Source organism: Oncorhynchus clarkii, chromosome 12 (assembly GCF_045791955.1).
Source record: "Oncorhynchus clarkii lewisi isolate Uvic-CL-2024 chromosome 12, UVic_Ocla_1.0, whole genome shotgun sequence".
NCBI classification, from domain to species: domain Eukaryota; kingdom Metazoa; phylum Chordata; class Actinopteri; order Salmoniformes; family Salmonidae; genus Oncorhynchus; species Oncorhynchus clarkii.
This window is the reverse complement of record NC_092158.1, coordinates 1,545,907-1,562,757: the sequence shown is the minus strand read 5'-3', so window position 1 is coordinate 1,562,757 and position 16,851 is coordinate 1,545,907. Positions and strand designations below refer to the sequence as shown.

General features: G+C 44.4%; 1 protein-coding gene across 1 annotated transcript; it reads left to right on the top strand.

The window, feature by feature from the left end:
• The first annotated feature begins 294 nt into the window (after positions 1-294).
• Positions 295-15,259, top strand: LOC139421803 (uncharacterized). The gene is made up of 4 exons (XM_071172923.1): positions 295-528; positions 14,308-14,528; positions 14,661-14,793; positions 14,936-15,259. The coding sequence occupies exons 1-4, from the start codon at positions 295-297 to the stop codon at positions 15,257-15,259; spliced, it is 912 nt and encodes a 303-aa protein (XP_071029024.1).
• Positions 15,260-16,851: the final 1,592 nt, after the last annotated feature.

Here is a 16,851-nt window from a genome sequence, read left to right as displayed (position 1 = left end):
CTCTCTATGTGGACTCTACTGCCCCTGCTGATCTCTCTATGTGGACTCTACTGCCCCGGCTGACCTCACATTGGACTCTACTGCCCCTGCTGACCTCTCTGTGGACTCTACTGCCCCTGCTGACCTCTCTGTGGACTCTACTGCCCCTGCTGACCTCTCTATGTGGACTCTACTGCCACTGCTGACCTCTCTATGTGGACTCTACTGCCCCTGCTGACCTCACTGTGGACTCTACTGCCCCTGCTGAACTCTCTCTGTGGACTCGATACTTCGATACACAGCAACCCCCCAGAGATGGCCAGAGAGCCAACCCCCACAGGATATCAAAACAGCCAACCTCCACAGGGTATCCAAACAGCCAACCCCCACAGGATATCCAAACAGCCAACCCCCACAGGATATCCAAACAGCCAACCCCCACAGGATATCCAAACAGCCAACCCCCACACGATATCCAAACAGCCAACCCCCACAGGATATTCAAACAGCCAACCTCCACAGGGTATCCACACAGCCAACCTCCACAGGGTATCCACACAGCCAACCCCCACAGGATATCCACATAGCCAACCCCCACAGGATATCCACACAGCCAAACCCCCCAGAGATAGCCACACAAAAGCCCCCCCCCCCCCCCCACCAGAGACACTTACTGTAGATACACAGCCACCCCCCCAGGGATAGCCACACAGCCACTCACCTATAGATAGTCAAACAGCCACCCCCCCCCTGAGATAGCCAAACCTTCACCCCCCCGGAGATAGCAACATAGCCCCCCCCTCCCCCCTCCAGATATAGCCAAACCTTCACCCCCCCAGAGATAGCTACATAGCCCCCCTCCAGAGACAGCCACACAGAAGCATGTATGAAGAGTGTAGGTGTTGTAGAACCATGAGGCAGACAGCTGGTCCCAGCCATCGACCTGGTTGCTGCTAACGGAATGGAAAAACATTGAGAGTATGAACCAACTTGAAACATTTCATACATTAATTAGATGGGATCATTTCTCTATTCATCAACAAACACCAGACAGACAGACAGACAGACAGACAGACAGGCAGGCAGACAGACAGACAGACAGACAGACAGGCAGGCAGACAGACAGACAGACAGACAGACAGACAGACAGACAGACAGCGTTCTGTATAACCCCAAGCACATCTGCTGCTATTCATCAGTATGCTGGGTGGCCACAGAACTGTTTCTGTTGACCATCAGTATGCTGGGTGGCCACAGAACTGTTTCTGTTGACCATCAGTATGCTGGGGGGCCACATAACTGTTTCTGTTGACCATCAGTATGCTGGGTGGCCACATAACTGTTTCTGTTGACCATCAGTATGCTGGGTGGCCACAGAACTGTTTCTGTTGACCAGCAGTATGCTGGGTGGCCACATAACTGTTTCTGTTGACCATCAGTATGCTGGGTGGCCACAGAACTGTTTCTGTTGACCATCAGTATGCTAGGTGGCCTCGTACCTCAGGATGCCGCACACAGCTGCCGTCTTACGGGCTCCTGACCAATCCTGCTATTTTTTGTTTGTTTTTTAACTTTGTTTTCATAATATTTCTGCCGTTATTTCCAATGACCGAAAATATCTTGTGGACATCAGCACAGTGATCACTAACCTCCATTTGGATGCAGATTTCTAGTCAGCAGCTCTAGACGTAGTGCTAATTCAAGACCAGGCCCTAATCCCCGTGTTAATAGCCACATTATTACCTGGTACCCTGTGTTAATAGCCACATTATTACCTGGTACCCTGTGTTAATAGCCAAGTTATTACCTGGTACCCTGTGTCAATAGCCACGTTATTACCTGGTACCCTGTGTTAATAGCCAAGTTATTACCTGGTACCTTGTGTTAATAGCCACATTATTACCTGGTACCCTGTGTTAATAGCCAAGTTATTACCTGGTACCCTGTGTTAATAGCCACGTTATTACCTGGTACTCTGTGTTAATAGCCAAGTTATTACCTGGTACCCGTGTTAATAGCCACGTTATTACCTGGTACTCTGTGTTAATAGCCACGTTATTACCTGGTACCCGTGTTAATAGCCACGTTATTACCTGGTACCTTGTGTTAATAGCCAAGTTATTACCCGGTACCCTGTGTTAATAGCCAAGTTATTACCTGGTACCTTGTGTTAATAGCCAAGTTATTACCCGGTACCCTGTGTTAATAGCCAAGTTATTACCTGGTACCCTGTGTTAATAGCCAAGCCACGTTATTACCTGGTACCCTGTGTTAATAGCCACGTTATTACCTGGTACCCTGTGTTAATAGCCAAGTTATTACCCGGTACCCTGTGTTAATAGCCAAGTTATTACCTGCTACCCTGTGTTAATAGCCACGTTATTACCTGGTACCCTGTGTTAATAGCCAAGTTATTACCTGCTACCCTGTGTTAATAGCCAAGTTATTACCTGGTACCGTGTTAATAGCCAAGTTATTACCTGCTACCCTGTGTTAATATCCACGTTATTACCTGGTACCCTGCGTTAATAGCCAAGTTATTACCTGCTACCCTGTGTTAATAGCCAAGTTATTACCTGGTACCCTGTGTTTACAGTCAAGTTATCGGTACTCATTGTGTTAATAGCCAAGTTATTACTTGGTATCATGTACTTTTCTATTCAGTCTCTGTGTTGTTGGGAAGGAACCTTAACTAAACATTTCACTGTTAGTCTACAGCTGTTGTTTAACAAACATTAGACAATTAAAATGTGATTTGATTTATTTGACACGCACGCACACACACACACACACACACACACACACACACACACACACACACACACACACACACACACACACACACACACACACACACACACACACACACACACACACACACACACACACAGCCCCCCTCCGAGCTTGTATGAGGAGTCTATGTGGTGTATATGTGGTATATGTGGTATATTCCTTCTCTCTTCCTGTCACCCAGGAGGAGGAAAGGAGAAGAGTAGACTGGAGGCCCTGGCATCCTCCTCTCCTCTTCTCTCGGCTGCCGACAACACTTCACATCTTCAAAGACCCTGAGTGTGGAGCCATCAGAGCCCTGGAAGGATTTATCAGTCGGTTGGACATCCATTGAAATGAAAACTAACTACAATGGGCTCCACCCCGTCCCGTACAAACACTCCACACCCCAGAGTGGGAATCATACATAGCTGGTATAGGATTCCATTTGGGAGGTGGACGGAACTACTGTTTAATCCAGACTGTATGTCTGCAACATCACATCACCATCTCCCTGAGGAGCGGAGGGGAGGCTGCTGCTAATTGTCATCTGAAACAACACTTAAATATACAGCTGTTGGTGAGAGCATCTGGGTGACTTGTCGATGTGGTCAAACACAGTTATTGATGCGAGCCCTGAGACAACCTTGGTTGTTCAGTGAAACAGCCTCTGGTTCTACTGAAGAGGATCACACACACACACACACACACACACACATACACACTGGTTCTACTGAAGAGGATCACACACACACACACATTGGTTCTACTGAAGAGGATCACACACACACTGGTTCTACTGAAGAGGATCACACACACACACACACACACACACACACGCGCAGCTGATCAGCCTCGCTACACCTCAGCAACAACACAACAGCTGCTGTTGAAACAAACTAATGAACAGCAGCTCAGCTAACGGCAGATTAATGGATATTGGGGAGACAGAACAAAAACCACAACCAGAAACAAACGATAACCAACAAAATCATCTCCAACAACTGGTGGTGATGAGGGGATGCTGACTAGAATATTGAGTCCCATGAGGAACACATGATTGATGTCTGGTCCTGGTGGTTTAACCCTTCACCATGTCGTCTAGAGGCAGAATGATGTCTGGTCCTGTTGGTTTAACCCTTCACCATGTCGTCTAGAGGCAGAATGATGTCTGGTTCTGTTGGTTTAACCCTTCACCATGTCGTCTAGAGGCAGAATGATGTCTGGTCCTGTTGGTTTAACCCTTCACCATGTCGTCTAGAGGCAGAATGATGTCTGGTCCTGTTGGTTTAACCCTTCACTACGTCGTCTAGAGGCAGAATGATGTCTGGTCCTGTTGGTTTAACCCTTCACCATGTCGTCTAGAGGCAGAATGATGTCTGGTCCTGTTGGTTTAACCCTTCACCATGTCGTCTAGAGGCAGAATGATCTCTGGTCCTGTTGGTTTAACCCTTCACTACGTCGTCTAGAGGCAGAATGATCTCTGGTCCTGTTGGTTTAACCCTTCACCATGTCGTCTAGAGGCAGAATGATGTCTGGTCCTGTTGGTTTAACCCTTAACTATGTTGTCTAGAGGCAGAATGATGTCTGGTCCTGTTGGTTTAACCCTTCACCATGTCGTCTAGAGGCAGAATGATGTCTGGTCCTGTTGGTTTAACCCTTCACCATGTCGTCTAGAGGCAGAATGATGTCTGGTCCTGTTGGTTTAACCCTTCACTACGTCGTCTAGAGGCAGAATGATGTCTGGTCCTGTTGGTTTAACCCTTCACCATATCGTCTAGAGGCAGAATGATGTCTGGTCCTGTTGGTTTAACCCTTAACTATGTTGTCTAGAGGCAGAATGATGTCTGGTCCTGTTGGTTTAACCCTTCACCATGTCGTCTAGAGGCAGAATGATGTCTGGTTCTGTTGGTTTAACCCTTCACCATGTCGTCTAGAGGCAGAATGATGTCTGGTCCTGTTGGTTTAACCCTTCACCATGTCGTCTAGAGGCAGAATGATGTCTGGTCCTGTTGGTTTAACCCTTCACCATGTCGTCTAGAGGCAGAATGATGTCTGGTTCTGTTGGTTTAACCCTTCACAATGTCGTCTAGAGGCAGAATGATGTCTGGTCCTGTTGGTTTAAACCTTCACTATATCTTCTAGAGGCAGAAGGAACTGTGTGTGTGTAGTTGGTTTAACCCTTCATCTGGTGTCACTGTCTGACATGGAACACCAGTAGAATACTGAAGTATAAGTCGTTTAGGTAGTTTAGGTAGAGTGTAGGTAGTATAGGTAGAGTATAAGTCATTTAGGCAGTGTATAGGTACTTTGGGTAGTTTAGGTAGAGTATAGGTAATTTAGGAAGAGTATACAGTAGGTAGTTAATGTATAGGTAGTTTCAGGTAGATTATACAGTAGGTAGATGATGTTGAGTATACGTAGTTTTGGTAGAGTATAGGTTGTTTAGGTATTTTAGGTATATTGTAGGAATAATATAGGTAGTTTAGGTAGAGTACAGGTAGTTTAGGTAGAGTGATGTAGAGTATATGTAGAGTATAGGTTATTTAGGTAGAGTATAGGTAGATAGGTATAGGTAGTTTAGGTAGAGTATATGTAGAGTATTGGTTGTTTTTGTAGAGTATAGGTAAGATTATAGGTAGTTTAGGTAGAGTATATGTAGAGTATATGTAGAGTATTGGTTGTTTAGGTAGAGTATAGGTAGAGTATATGTAGAGTATTGGTTGTTTAGGTAGAGTATATGTAGAGTATTTGTAGATTATTGGTTGTTTAGGTAGAGTATAGGTTGTTTAGGTAGAGTATAGGTTGTTTAGGTAGAGTATAGGTAGTTTAGGTAGAGTATATGTAGAGTATATGTAGAGTATTGGTTGTTTAGGTAGAGTATAGGTAGAGTATATGTAGAGTATTGGCTGTTTAGGTAGAGTATAGGTTGTTTAGGTAGAGTATAGGTTGTTTAGGTAGAGTATAGGTAGTTTAGGTAGAGTATAGGTTGTTTAGGTAGAGTATTTGTAGAGTATATGTAGAGTATTGGTTGTTTAGGTAGAGTATAGGTAGAGTATATGTAGAGTATTGGTTGTTTAGGTAGAGTATAGGTAGATTTTAGGTAGTTTAGGTAAAGTATAGGTAGAGTATATGTAGAGTATTGGTTGTTTAGGTAGAGTATATGTAGAGTATTGGTTGTTTAGGTAGAGTATAGGTAGAGTATATGTAGAGTATTGGTTGTTTAGGTAGAGTATATGTAGAGTATTTGTAGAGTATTGGTTGTTTAGGTAGAGTATAGGTAGATTGTAGGTAGTTTAGGTAGAGTATAGGTAGATTAGGTAGAGTATAGGTAGTTTAGGTAGAGTATAGGTAGTTTAGGTAGAGTATAGGTTGTTTAGGTAGAGTATAGGTAGATTATAGGTCGTTTAGGTAGAGTATATGTAGAGTGTATGTAGAGTATTGGTTGTTTAGGTAGAGTATATGTAGAGTATTGGTTGTTTAGGTAGAGTATAAGTTGTTTAGGTAGAGTATAGGTAGATTATAGGTAGTTTAGGTAAAGTATAGGGAGATAGGTATAGGTAAAGTATATGTAGAGTATTGGTTGTTTAGGTAGAGTATATGTAGAGTATATGTAGATAATTGGTTGTTTAGGTAGAGTATATGTAGAGTATAGGTAGTTTAGGTAGAGTATAGGTTGTTTAGGTAGAGTATATGTAGAGAATTGGTTGTTTAGGTAGAGTATATGTAGAGTATATGTAGAGTATTGGTTGTTTAGGTAGAGTATAGGTAGATTATAGGTAGTTTAGGTAGAGTATAGGTAGAGTATATGTAGAGTATTGGTTGTTTAGGTAGAGTATAGGTAGTGTATGTGTAGATGTTTTAGGAGAGTTTAGGTAGTTTAGGTAGAGTATAGGTAGTTTAGGTAGAGTATAGGTAGTTTAGGTAGAGTATAGGTAGTTTAGGTAGAGTATGTGTAGATTATTGGTTGTTTAGGTAGAGTATATGTAGAGTATTGGTTGTTTAGGTAGAGTATAGGTTGTTTAGGTAGAGTATAGGTTGTTTAGGTAGAGTATAGGTAGTTTAGGTAGAGTATAGGTTGTTTAGGTAGAGTATAGGTTGTTTAGGTAGAGTATAGGTAGTTTAGAGAGTATTGGTTGTTTAGGTAGAGTATATGTAGAGTATATGTAGAGTATTGGTTGTTTAGGTAGAGTATAGGTAGATTATAGGTAGTTTAGGTAGAGTATAGGTAGTGTATATGTAGATGTTTTAGGAGAGTTTAGGTAGTTTAGGTAGAGTATAGGTTATTTAGGTAGAGTATATGTAGAGTATAGGTAGAGTATAGGTAGTGTATTGTAGATGTTTTAGGAGAGTTTAGGTAGTTTATGTAGATTATAGGTTATTTAGGTAGAGTATATGTAGAGAATAGGTAGTTGATTTAGAGTATTCAGTAGGTATTTTTTTAGATAGAGTATAGGTAGTTTCGGTAGAGTATAGGTAGTGTAGGTATTTAGGTACAGTATAAGTAGTTTAGGTATAGGTATAGGTAGTTTAGTTAGAGTATACAGTTGAAGTCGGAAGTTTACATACACCTTAGACAAATACATTTGCACTTTTTTTCACAATTTCTGTCATTTAATCCTAGTAAAAACGTCCTGTTTTAAATCAGTTAGGATCTCCGCTTCATTTTAAGAATGTGAATGTCAGAATAATAGTAGAGAGAATGATTTATTTCAGCTTTTATTTCTTTCATCACATTCCCAGTGGGTCAGAAGTTTACATACACTCAATTAGTATTCTGCCACAGGTACAACTCCAATTGACTCAAATGATGTAAATCAGAAGCTTCTAAAGCCATGACATAATTTTCAGAAATTTTCCAAGCTGTTTAAAGGCAAAGTCAGCTTAGTGTATGTAAACTTCTGACCAACTGGTATGAATGAATTATAAGTTAAATTACTTGTTGCGTGCACAAAGTAGATGTCCTAACCGACTTGCCAAAACTATAGTACCACTCTTGATAACTATAGTATGTTATCAAGAGTGGTTGAAAAACAAGTTTTAATGACTCCAACCTAAGTGTATGTAAACTTCTGACTTCAACTGTATATAAAGCATAGGTTGTTTATGTAGTGTATAGTTTAGGTAGATTGAAGATAGTTTAGGTAGAGTACAGGTATAGTATAGGTAGTTTAGGTAGTGTGTACATAGTTTAGTTAGAGTATACAGTGGGGCAAACAAGTATTTAGTCAGCCACCAAAAAGAAAATCACATTGTAGGATTTTTAATGAATTTATTTGCAAATGATGGTGGAAAATAAGTATTTGGTCAATAACAAAAGTTTATCTCAATACTTTGTTATATACCATTTGTTGGCAATGACATAGGTCAAACGTTTTCTGTAAGTCACAAGTTTTTCACACACTGTTGCTGGTATTTTGGCCCATTCCTCCATGCAGATCTCCTCTAGAGCAGTTATGTTTTGGGGCTGTTGCTGGGCAACACTGACTTTCAACTCCCTCCAAAGATTTTCTATGGGTTTGAGATCTGGAGACTGGCTAGGCCACTCCAGGACCTTGAAATGCCTCTTACGAAGCCACTCCTTCGTTGCCCGGGCGGTGTGTTTGGGATCATTGTCATGATGAAAGATCCAGCCACGTTTCATCTTCAATGCCCTTGCTGATAGAAGGAGGTTTGCACTCAAAATCTCACGATACATGGCCCCATTTATTCTTTCCTTTACACGGATAAGTCGTCCTGGTCCCTTTGCAGAAAAACAGCCCCAAATCATGATGTTTCCACCCCCATTCTTCACAGTAGGTATGGTGTTCTTTGGATGCAACTCAGCATTCGTTGTCCTCCAAACACGACGAGTTGAGTTTTTACCAAAAAGTTATATTGTGGTTTCATCTGACCATATGACATTCTCCAAATCTTCTTCTGGATCAACTAAATGCTCTCTAGCAAATTTCAGACGGGCCTGGACATGTACTGGCTTAAGCAGGGGGACACGTCTGGCACTGCAGGATTTGAGTCCCTGGCGGCGTAGTGTGTTACTGATGGTAGGCTTTGTTACTTTGGTCCCAGCTCTCTGCAGGTCATTCACTAGGTCCCCCCGTGTGGTTCCGGGATTTTTGCTCACCGTTCTTGTGATCATTTTGACCCCACGGGGTGAGATCTTGCGTGGAGCCCCAGATCGAGGGAGATTATCAGTGGTCTTGTATGTCTTCCATTTCCTAATAATTGCTCCCAAAGTTGATTTCTTCAAACCTTGCTGCTTACCTATTGCAGATTCAGTCTTCCCAGCCTGGTGCAGGTCTACAATTTTGTTTCTGGTGTTCTTTGACAGCTCTTTGGTCTTGGCCATAGTGGAGTTTGGAGTGTGACTGTTTGAGGTTGTGGACAGGTGTCTTTTATACTGATAACAAGTTCAAACAGGTGCCATTAATACAGGTGGAGGACAGAGTGGAGGACAGAGGAGCCTCTTAAAGAAGAAGTTACAATCTTGATTGTTTGTAGGTGACCAAATACTTATTTTCCACCATAATTTGCAAATAAATTCATAAAAAATCCTACTATGTAATTTTCTGGATTTTTTCCCCTCATTTTGTCTGTCATAGTTGAAGTATACCTATGATGAAAATTACAGGCCTCTCATCTGGGGCGGCAGGGTAGCCTAGTCTGTTGGCAAGTCTGTTGTTCTGCCCTGAACAGGCAGTTAACCCACTGTTCCTAGGCCATCATTGAAAATTAGAATTTGTTCTTAACTGACTTAAATAAAGGTAAAACAAATAAAAAATATCTTTTTAAGTGGGAGAACTTGCACAATTGGTGGCTGACTAAATACTTTTTTGCCCCACTGTACATAGTTTAGGTAGAGTATAGGACGTTTAGTTAGAGTATAGGTATAGTATAGGTAGTTTAGGTAGAGTAGGTAGTTTAAGGAAGTATATATGTTGTTTAGTTAGAGTATAGGTAGTTAGGTAGAGTTTAGGTAGCTCCGGTGTTGTGTAGCGCAGTACAGTCCCACTGGGCACACACATGAATTCAATCAGTGTTTTTTCAAAATCAATGCAATTTTGTTGAAGCACCTTGGAATAGACGTTGAATTCACATCTGTGCTCGGTGGCATATGAATTTATCAGATCCAGATTTTCATGGGGCTCCCAGAGGTTACTCTCTCATCAGAGTCCTGACAGAGTCATTAGAATTCTATTCCCAAAATCCCCGACCTCATCATTACTTATTAGCCAAACAATCAATTACTGCCAGCTACCCTGATATGCATTGCTACCATCCTTCCTCTTCCAAGCTGCTACCCTAATACGCCTTGCTATGGCCTCCTCTCCTCTCAGCACTCTGTTCCAAGATGCTACCATCCACTCTGTTAAGAGCAGCTACAATCCACTCTGTAAAGAGCTGCTACCATCCACTCTGTTAAGAGCTGCTACCATCCACTCTGTTAAGAGCTGCTACCATCCACTCTGTTCCAATCTGCTACCATCCACTCTGTTAAGAGCTGCTACCATTCACTCTGTTAAGAGCTGCTACCATCCACTCTGTTAAGAGCTGCTACCATCCACTCTGTTAAGAGCTGCTACCATCTACTCTGTTAAGAGCTGCTACCATCCACTCTGTTCCAATCTGCTACCATCCACTCTGTTAAGAGCTGCTACCATCCACTCTATTAAGAGCTGCTACCATCCACTCTGTTAAGAGCTGCTACCATCCACTCTGCTAAGAGCTGCTACCATTCACTCTATTAAGAGCTGCTACCATCCACTCTGTTAAGAGCTGCTACCATTCGCTCTGTTAAGAGCTGCTACCATCCACTCTGTTAAGAGCTGCTACCATCCACTCTGTTAAGAGCTGCTACCATCCACTCTGTTAAGATCTGCTACCATCCACTCTGTTCCAATCTGCTACCATCCACTCTGTTAAGAGCTGCTACCATCCACTCTATTAAGAGCTGCTACCATCCACTCTGTTAAGAGCTGCTACCATTCACTCTGTTAAGAGCTGCTACCATGCACTCTATTAAGAGCTGCTACCATCCACTCTGTTAAGAGCTGCTACCATTCACTCTGTTAAGAGCTGCTACCATCCGCTCTGTTAAGAGCTGCAACCATCCACTTTGTTAAGAGCTGCTACCATCCACTCTGTTAAGAGCTGCTACCATCCACTCTGTTAAGAGCTGCTACCATCCACTCTGTTCCAATCTGCTACCATCCACTCTGTTAAGAGCTGCTACCATCCACTCTGTTAAGAGCTGCTACCATCCACTCTGTTAAGAGCTGCAACCATTCACTCTATTAAGAGCTGCTACCATCCACTCTGTTAAGAGCTGCTACCATCCACTCTGTTAAGAGCTGCTACCATCCACTCTGTTCCAATCTGCTACCATCCACTCTGTTCCAATCTGCTACCATCCACTCTGTTAAGAGCTGCTACCATCAACTCTGTTCCAAACTGCTACCATCCACTCTGTTAAGAGCTGCTACCATCCACTCTGTTCCAATCTGCTACCATCCACTCTGTTCCAATTTGCTACCATCCACTCTGTTAAGAGCTGCTACCATCCACTCTGTTAAGACCTGCTACCATCCACTCTGTTCCAAGATGCTACCATTCACTCTGTTCCAATCTGCTACCATCCACTCTGTTAAGAGCTGCTACCATCCACTCTGTTCCAAACTGCTACCATCCACTCTGTTCCAAACTGCTACCATTCACTCTGTTCCAAACGGCTACCATCCACTCTGTTCCAAACTGCTACCATCCACTCTGTTAAGAGCTGCTACCATCCACTCTGTTAAGACCTGCTACCATCCACTCTGTTCCAAGATGCTACCATCCACTCTGTTAAGAGCTGCTACCATCCACTCTGTTAAGAGCTGCTACCATCCACTCTGTTAAGAGCTGCTACCATCCACTCTGTTCCAAGATGCTACCATCCTCTCTGCTCCCAAATTAGCTCTATCCCTCTTCATCCCTTTCTCTACACCTCTACCCCTCATCATCCCTCTACCCCTCATCATCCCTCTCTCTACACCTCTACCCCTCATCATCCCTCTACCCCTCATCATCACTCTCTCTACCCATCATCATCCCTCTCTCTACACCTCTACCCCTCATCATCCCTCTAACCCTCATCATCCCTCTCTCTACACCTTCACCCCTCATCCCTCTACCTCTCATCATCCCTCTACCCCTCATCATCCCTCTCTCTACACCTTCACCCCTCATCATACCTCTACCCCCCATCATCCCTCTACCCCTCATCATCACTCTACCTACCCCTCATCATCCCTCTACCTACCCCTGATCATTCCTCTACCCCACATCATCCATCTACCTACCCCTCATCATCCCTCTCTCTACACCTTCACCCCTCATCATCCCTCTACCCCTCTACCCCTCATCATCCCTCTACCTCACATCATCCCTATCTTCACCTCTACCCCTCATCATCCCTCTACCCCTCATCATCCCTCTACCTACCCCACATCATCCCTCTACCTACCCCTCATCATCCCTCTACCTACCCCTCATCATTCCTCTACCCCACATCATCCCTATCTTCACCTCTACCCCTCATCAGCCCTCTACCCCTCATCATCCCTCTACCCCACATCATCCCTATCTTCACCTCTAACCCTCATCATCCCTCTACCCCTCATCATCCCTCTATCCCTCATCATCCCTCTACCCCACATCATCCCTATCTTCACCTCTAACCCTCATCATCCCTCTACCCATCAGCATCCCTCTCTCTACCCCTCATCATCCCTCTACCTACCCCTCATCATCCCTCTACCTACCCCTCATCATCCCTCTACCTACCCCTCATCATCCCTCTACCTACCCCTCATCATCCCTCTACCTACCCCTCATCATTCCTCTACCCCACATCATCCCTATCTTCACCTCTACCCCTCATCATCCCTCTACCCCTCATCATCCCTCTACCCCTCATCATCCCTATCTTCACCTCTACCCCTCATCATCCCTCTACCCATCATCATCCCTCTCTCTACACCTCCACCCTCATCATCCCTCCACCCTCAAGCCCCCTCTCTCTACACCTCTACCCCTCATCATCCCTCTACCCCTCATCATCCCTCTCTCTACACCTTCACCGCTCATCATCCCTCTACCCCTCATCATCCCTATCTCTACAACTCCACCCCTCATCATCTCTCTACCCCATTCAGACAATATCCCAAAGATGACTGTCAATCAGACAATATCCCAGAGATGACTGTCAATCAGACAATATCCCAGAGATGACAGACAATCAGACAATATCCTACAGATGACAGACAATCAGACAATATCCCAGAGATGACAGACAATCAGACAATATCCCAGAAATTCCAGACAATCAGACAGCACCCGTCTTAACCTCTCCTCCAACTCTTAACCCCTCTTTCCCCCTGAAGAGGAAGGCCACTCTTCACCACAGCCCATGCACCCCTGACTGACTGACATCGATGTCCCCAGCCTCTGCCGGAAGCAGATTATAACAGGGTTAGGGAAAGGGAATACTGTCTGCACCTCTCACTTCATACATCGATTTCCCCAATAAGCAGCTAGTGTACTGGTCTAAGGGAAGTGGTGTGTCGAACAGAGATTATGAGCACCTGCCTACACTCCCCTCCAGCAGGCTACACAGCCCATCAAATAGCCCAGCCCAGCCTACCAAAGCCCATCAAATAGCCCAGCCCAGCCTACCAAAGCCCATCAAATAGCCCAGCCGAGCCTACCAAAGCCCATCAAATAGCCCAGCCCAGCCTAACAAAGCCCATCAAATAGCCAAGCCCAGTCTAATGCAGTCCATCAAATAGCCCAGCCTAATAAAGCCCATCAAATAGCCCAGCCTAATGCAGCCCAGAGAGCCCAGTATAGCCCAGCTTATCTTAACACCACATTCTGGTTGCTCCCACTGACCTGTCTGGTTGCTCCCACTGACCTGTCTGGTTTCTCCTACTGACCTGTCTGGTTGATCCCACTGACCTGTATGGTTGCTCCCAATTACCTGTCTGGTTGCTCCCATTGACCTTTCTGGTTGCTCCCATTTACCTGTCTGGTTGCTCCCACTGACCTGTCTGGTTGCACCTACTGACCTGTATGGTTGATCCCACTGACCTGTCTGGTTGCTCCCATTACCTGTCTGGTTGCTCCCACTGACCTGTCTGGTTGCTCCCACTGACCTGTCTGGTTGCTCCCATTGACCTGTCTGGTTGCTCCCATTGACATGTCTGGTTGCTCCCACTGACCTGTCTGGTTAATCCCACTGACCTGTCTGGTTGCTCCCATTGACCTGTCTGGTTGCTCCCATTGACCTGTCTGGTTGCTCCCACTGAGCTGTCTGGTTGCTCCCATTGACCTGTCTGGTTGCTCCCATTGACCTGTCTGGTTGCTCCCACTGACCTGTCTGGTTGATCTAACTGACCTGTCTGGTTGATCCAACTGACCTGTCTGGTTGCTCCCATTCACCTGTCTGGTTGCTCCCACTGACCTGTCTGGTTGCTCCCACTGACCTGTCTGGTTGCTCCCATTGACCTGTCTGCCCCCAAGCATCACAACCCTCCCCTGGACAAGGCCCCCCAGCATCACTACCGTCCCCTGGACAAGGCCCCCAAGCATCACAACCCTCCCCTGGACAAGGCCCCCCAGCATCACTATCCTGCCCTGGACAAGGTCCCCAAGCATCACTACCCTCCCCTGGACAAACCCCCCAGCATCACTACCCTCCCCTGGACAAGCCCCCCAAGCATCATTACCCTCCCCTGGACAAGGTCTCCAAGCATCACTACCCTCCTCTGGACAAGGTCCCCAAGCATCACTACCCTCCCCTGGACAAGGTCCCCCAGCATCACTACCCTCCCCTTGTCAAGCCCCCCAAGCATCACTACCCTCCCCTGGACAAGGCCCCCAAGCATCACTACCCCTCCCCTGGACAAGCTCTCCCAGCATCACTACCCTCCCCTGGACAAGCCCCCCAAGCATCACTACCCTCCCCTGGACAAGGTCCCCAAGCATCACTACCCTCCTCTGGACAAGGTCCCCAAGCATCACTACCCTCCCCTGGACAAGACCCACAGCATCACTACCCTCCCCTGGACAAGCCCCCCAAGCATCACTACCCCTCCCCTGGACAAGGCCCCCAAGCATCACTACCCCTCCCCTGTACAAGCTCTCCCAGCATCACTACCCTCCCCTGGACAAGCCCCCCAAGCATCACTACCCTCCCCTGGACAAGGTCCCCAAGCATCACTACCCTCCTCTGGACAAGGTCCCCAAGCATCACTACCCTCCCCTGGACAAGACCCACAGCATCACTACCCTCCCCTGGACAAGCCCCCCAAGCATCACTACCCCTCCCCTGGACAAGGCCCCCCAGCATCACTACCCTCCCCTGGACAAGCTCTCCCAGCATCACTACCCTCCCCTGGACAAGCTCTCCCAGCATCACTACCCTCCCCTGGACAAGCCCCCTACCACAGAGCTTTATGTTCCAAGGGTTTAAAAAGAGAGTATCGATCTGTGTCTGCCCTCATGTCATTATCTTAAAGTCATCTTTAGGTGTCTCTGTTTTCCCAAAATCTTATGGGCCCTAGGAGGAAATGATGAAAGACGTCGCAAATAACAACCTATCCCTTATATAGTGCACTTGTTTAGACCAGGGCCTGCATATAGATGGGTAACCTTCAGAGACATCTAGTCACATCAGCCAGTTCAAGATCTTAGAATTAGGATGTTCTATTATAGATGCTAATTAGGATGTTCTATTTTAAATGCTAATTAGGATGTTCTGTTATAGATGCTAATTAGGATGTTCTGTTTTAGATGCTAATTAGGATGTTCTATTATAGATGCTAATTAGGATGTTCTATTTTAGATGCTAATTAGGATGTTCTATTATAGATGCTAATTAGGATGTTCTATTATATATGCTAATTAGGATGTTATGTTATAGATGCTAATTAGGATGTTCTATTTTAGATGCTAATTAGGATGTTCTGTTATAGATGCGAATTAGGATGTTCTATTTTAGATGCTAATTAGGATGTTCTATTATAGATGCTAATTAGGATGTTCTATTATATATGCTAATTAGGATGTTATGTTATAGATGCTAATTAGGATGTTCTATTATAGATGCTAATTAGGATGTTCTGTTATAGATGCTAATTAGGATGTTCTATTATAGATGCTATCTTGGTTCAAGTACATGGCCTAGTGAAAGTCTTCACACCCCTTGCAGAGTTTTCGCATTTGCTACTTTACATTTTACTCTAAAAAGGGATTTTTATTAATTCCAGGTGAAGGGGAAGAGACGGGATAGTCAATGACAAAAAGCCTCCCTGTTGGTGTAATGATTAAAAAAACCTGACATCTGTTTTTTCTAAATGTCAAACATTTTAGTTTCAGTCTTCTGTGATGTATATGAAGTGTAATATTGGGATGCAAACTCTAAATGTAATATATTTCCACTCTATATCTGACATGGTACAGGTGTCTTCTTCATTTTAAACCCATAACCATGTGTGTGAGGTGGATACCCTTGTTTCCAAGTAGATTTGTTTAAGACTACCAGGAACCGCTCTGTGCTCCTGATTTAGCCCACTGCAGTAAATGGTTAAAGAAGGATAGTTAAGCCTTGAGACTATTGAGACATCGATTGTGTACGTGAGCCATTAAGGGTGAATGGAAAAGCTTTACGTGCCTTTGAACAGGGTTTGGTAGTAGGTATCAGGCACACCGGTTTGAGTCAAGAACAGCAAAGCTGCTGGGTTTTTCACACAACAGACTTCAAAAACACTGCAGTAAGTACTACAATAAAGTCAGCAAAAAAGCTTCAGTGAATAGTACAGTATTTATAGCATTAGTATCCTATAGTATTATTGAATGTGGGTTCAGTGAATAGTACAGTATTTATAGCATTAGTATCCTATAGTATTATTGAATGTGGGTTCAGTGAATAGTACAGTATTTATAGCATTAGTATCCTATAGTATTATTGAATGTGGGTTCAGTGAATAATACAGTATTTAGAGCATTAGTATCCTATAGTATTATTGAATGTGGGTTCAGTGAATAGTACAGTATTTATAGCAT

What these genes read in the sequence shown, in the direction of transcription:
- LOC139421803 (XM_071172923.1), top strand. Translation starts at nt 295, where the DNA reads ATGGCCAGAGAGCCAACCCCCACAGGATATCAAAACAGCCAACCTCCA. An exon ending in ACACAGCCAACCTCCACAGG is followed by an intron (nt 529 to 14,307) that starts GTATCCACACAG and finishes TCTGCCCCCAAG; the next exon opens with CATCACAACCCTCCCCTGGA. An exon ending in ATTACCCTCCCCTGGACAAG is followed by an intron (nt 14,529 to 14,660) that starts GTCTCCAAGCAT and finishes CCCCTGGACAAG; the next exon opens with GCCCCCAAGCATCACTACCC.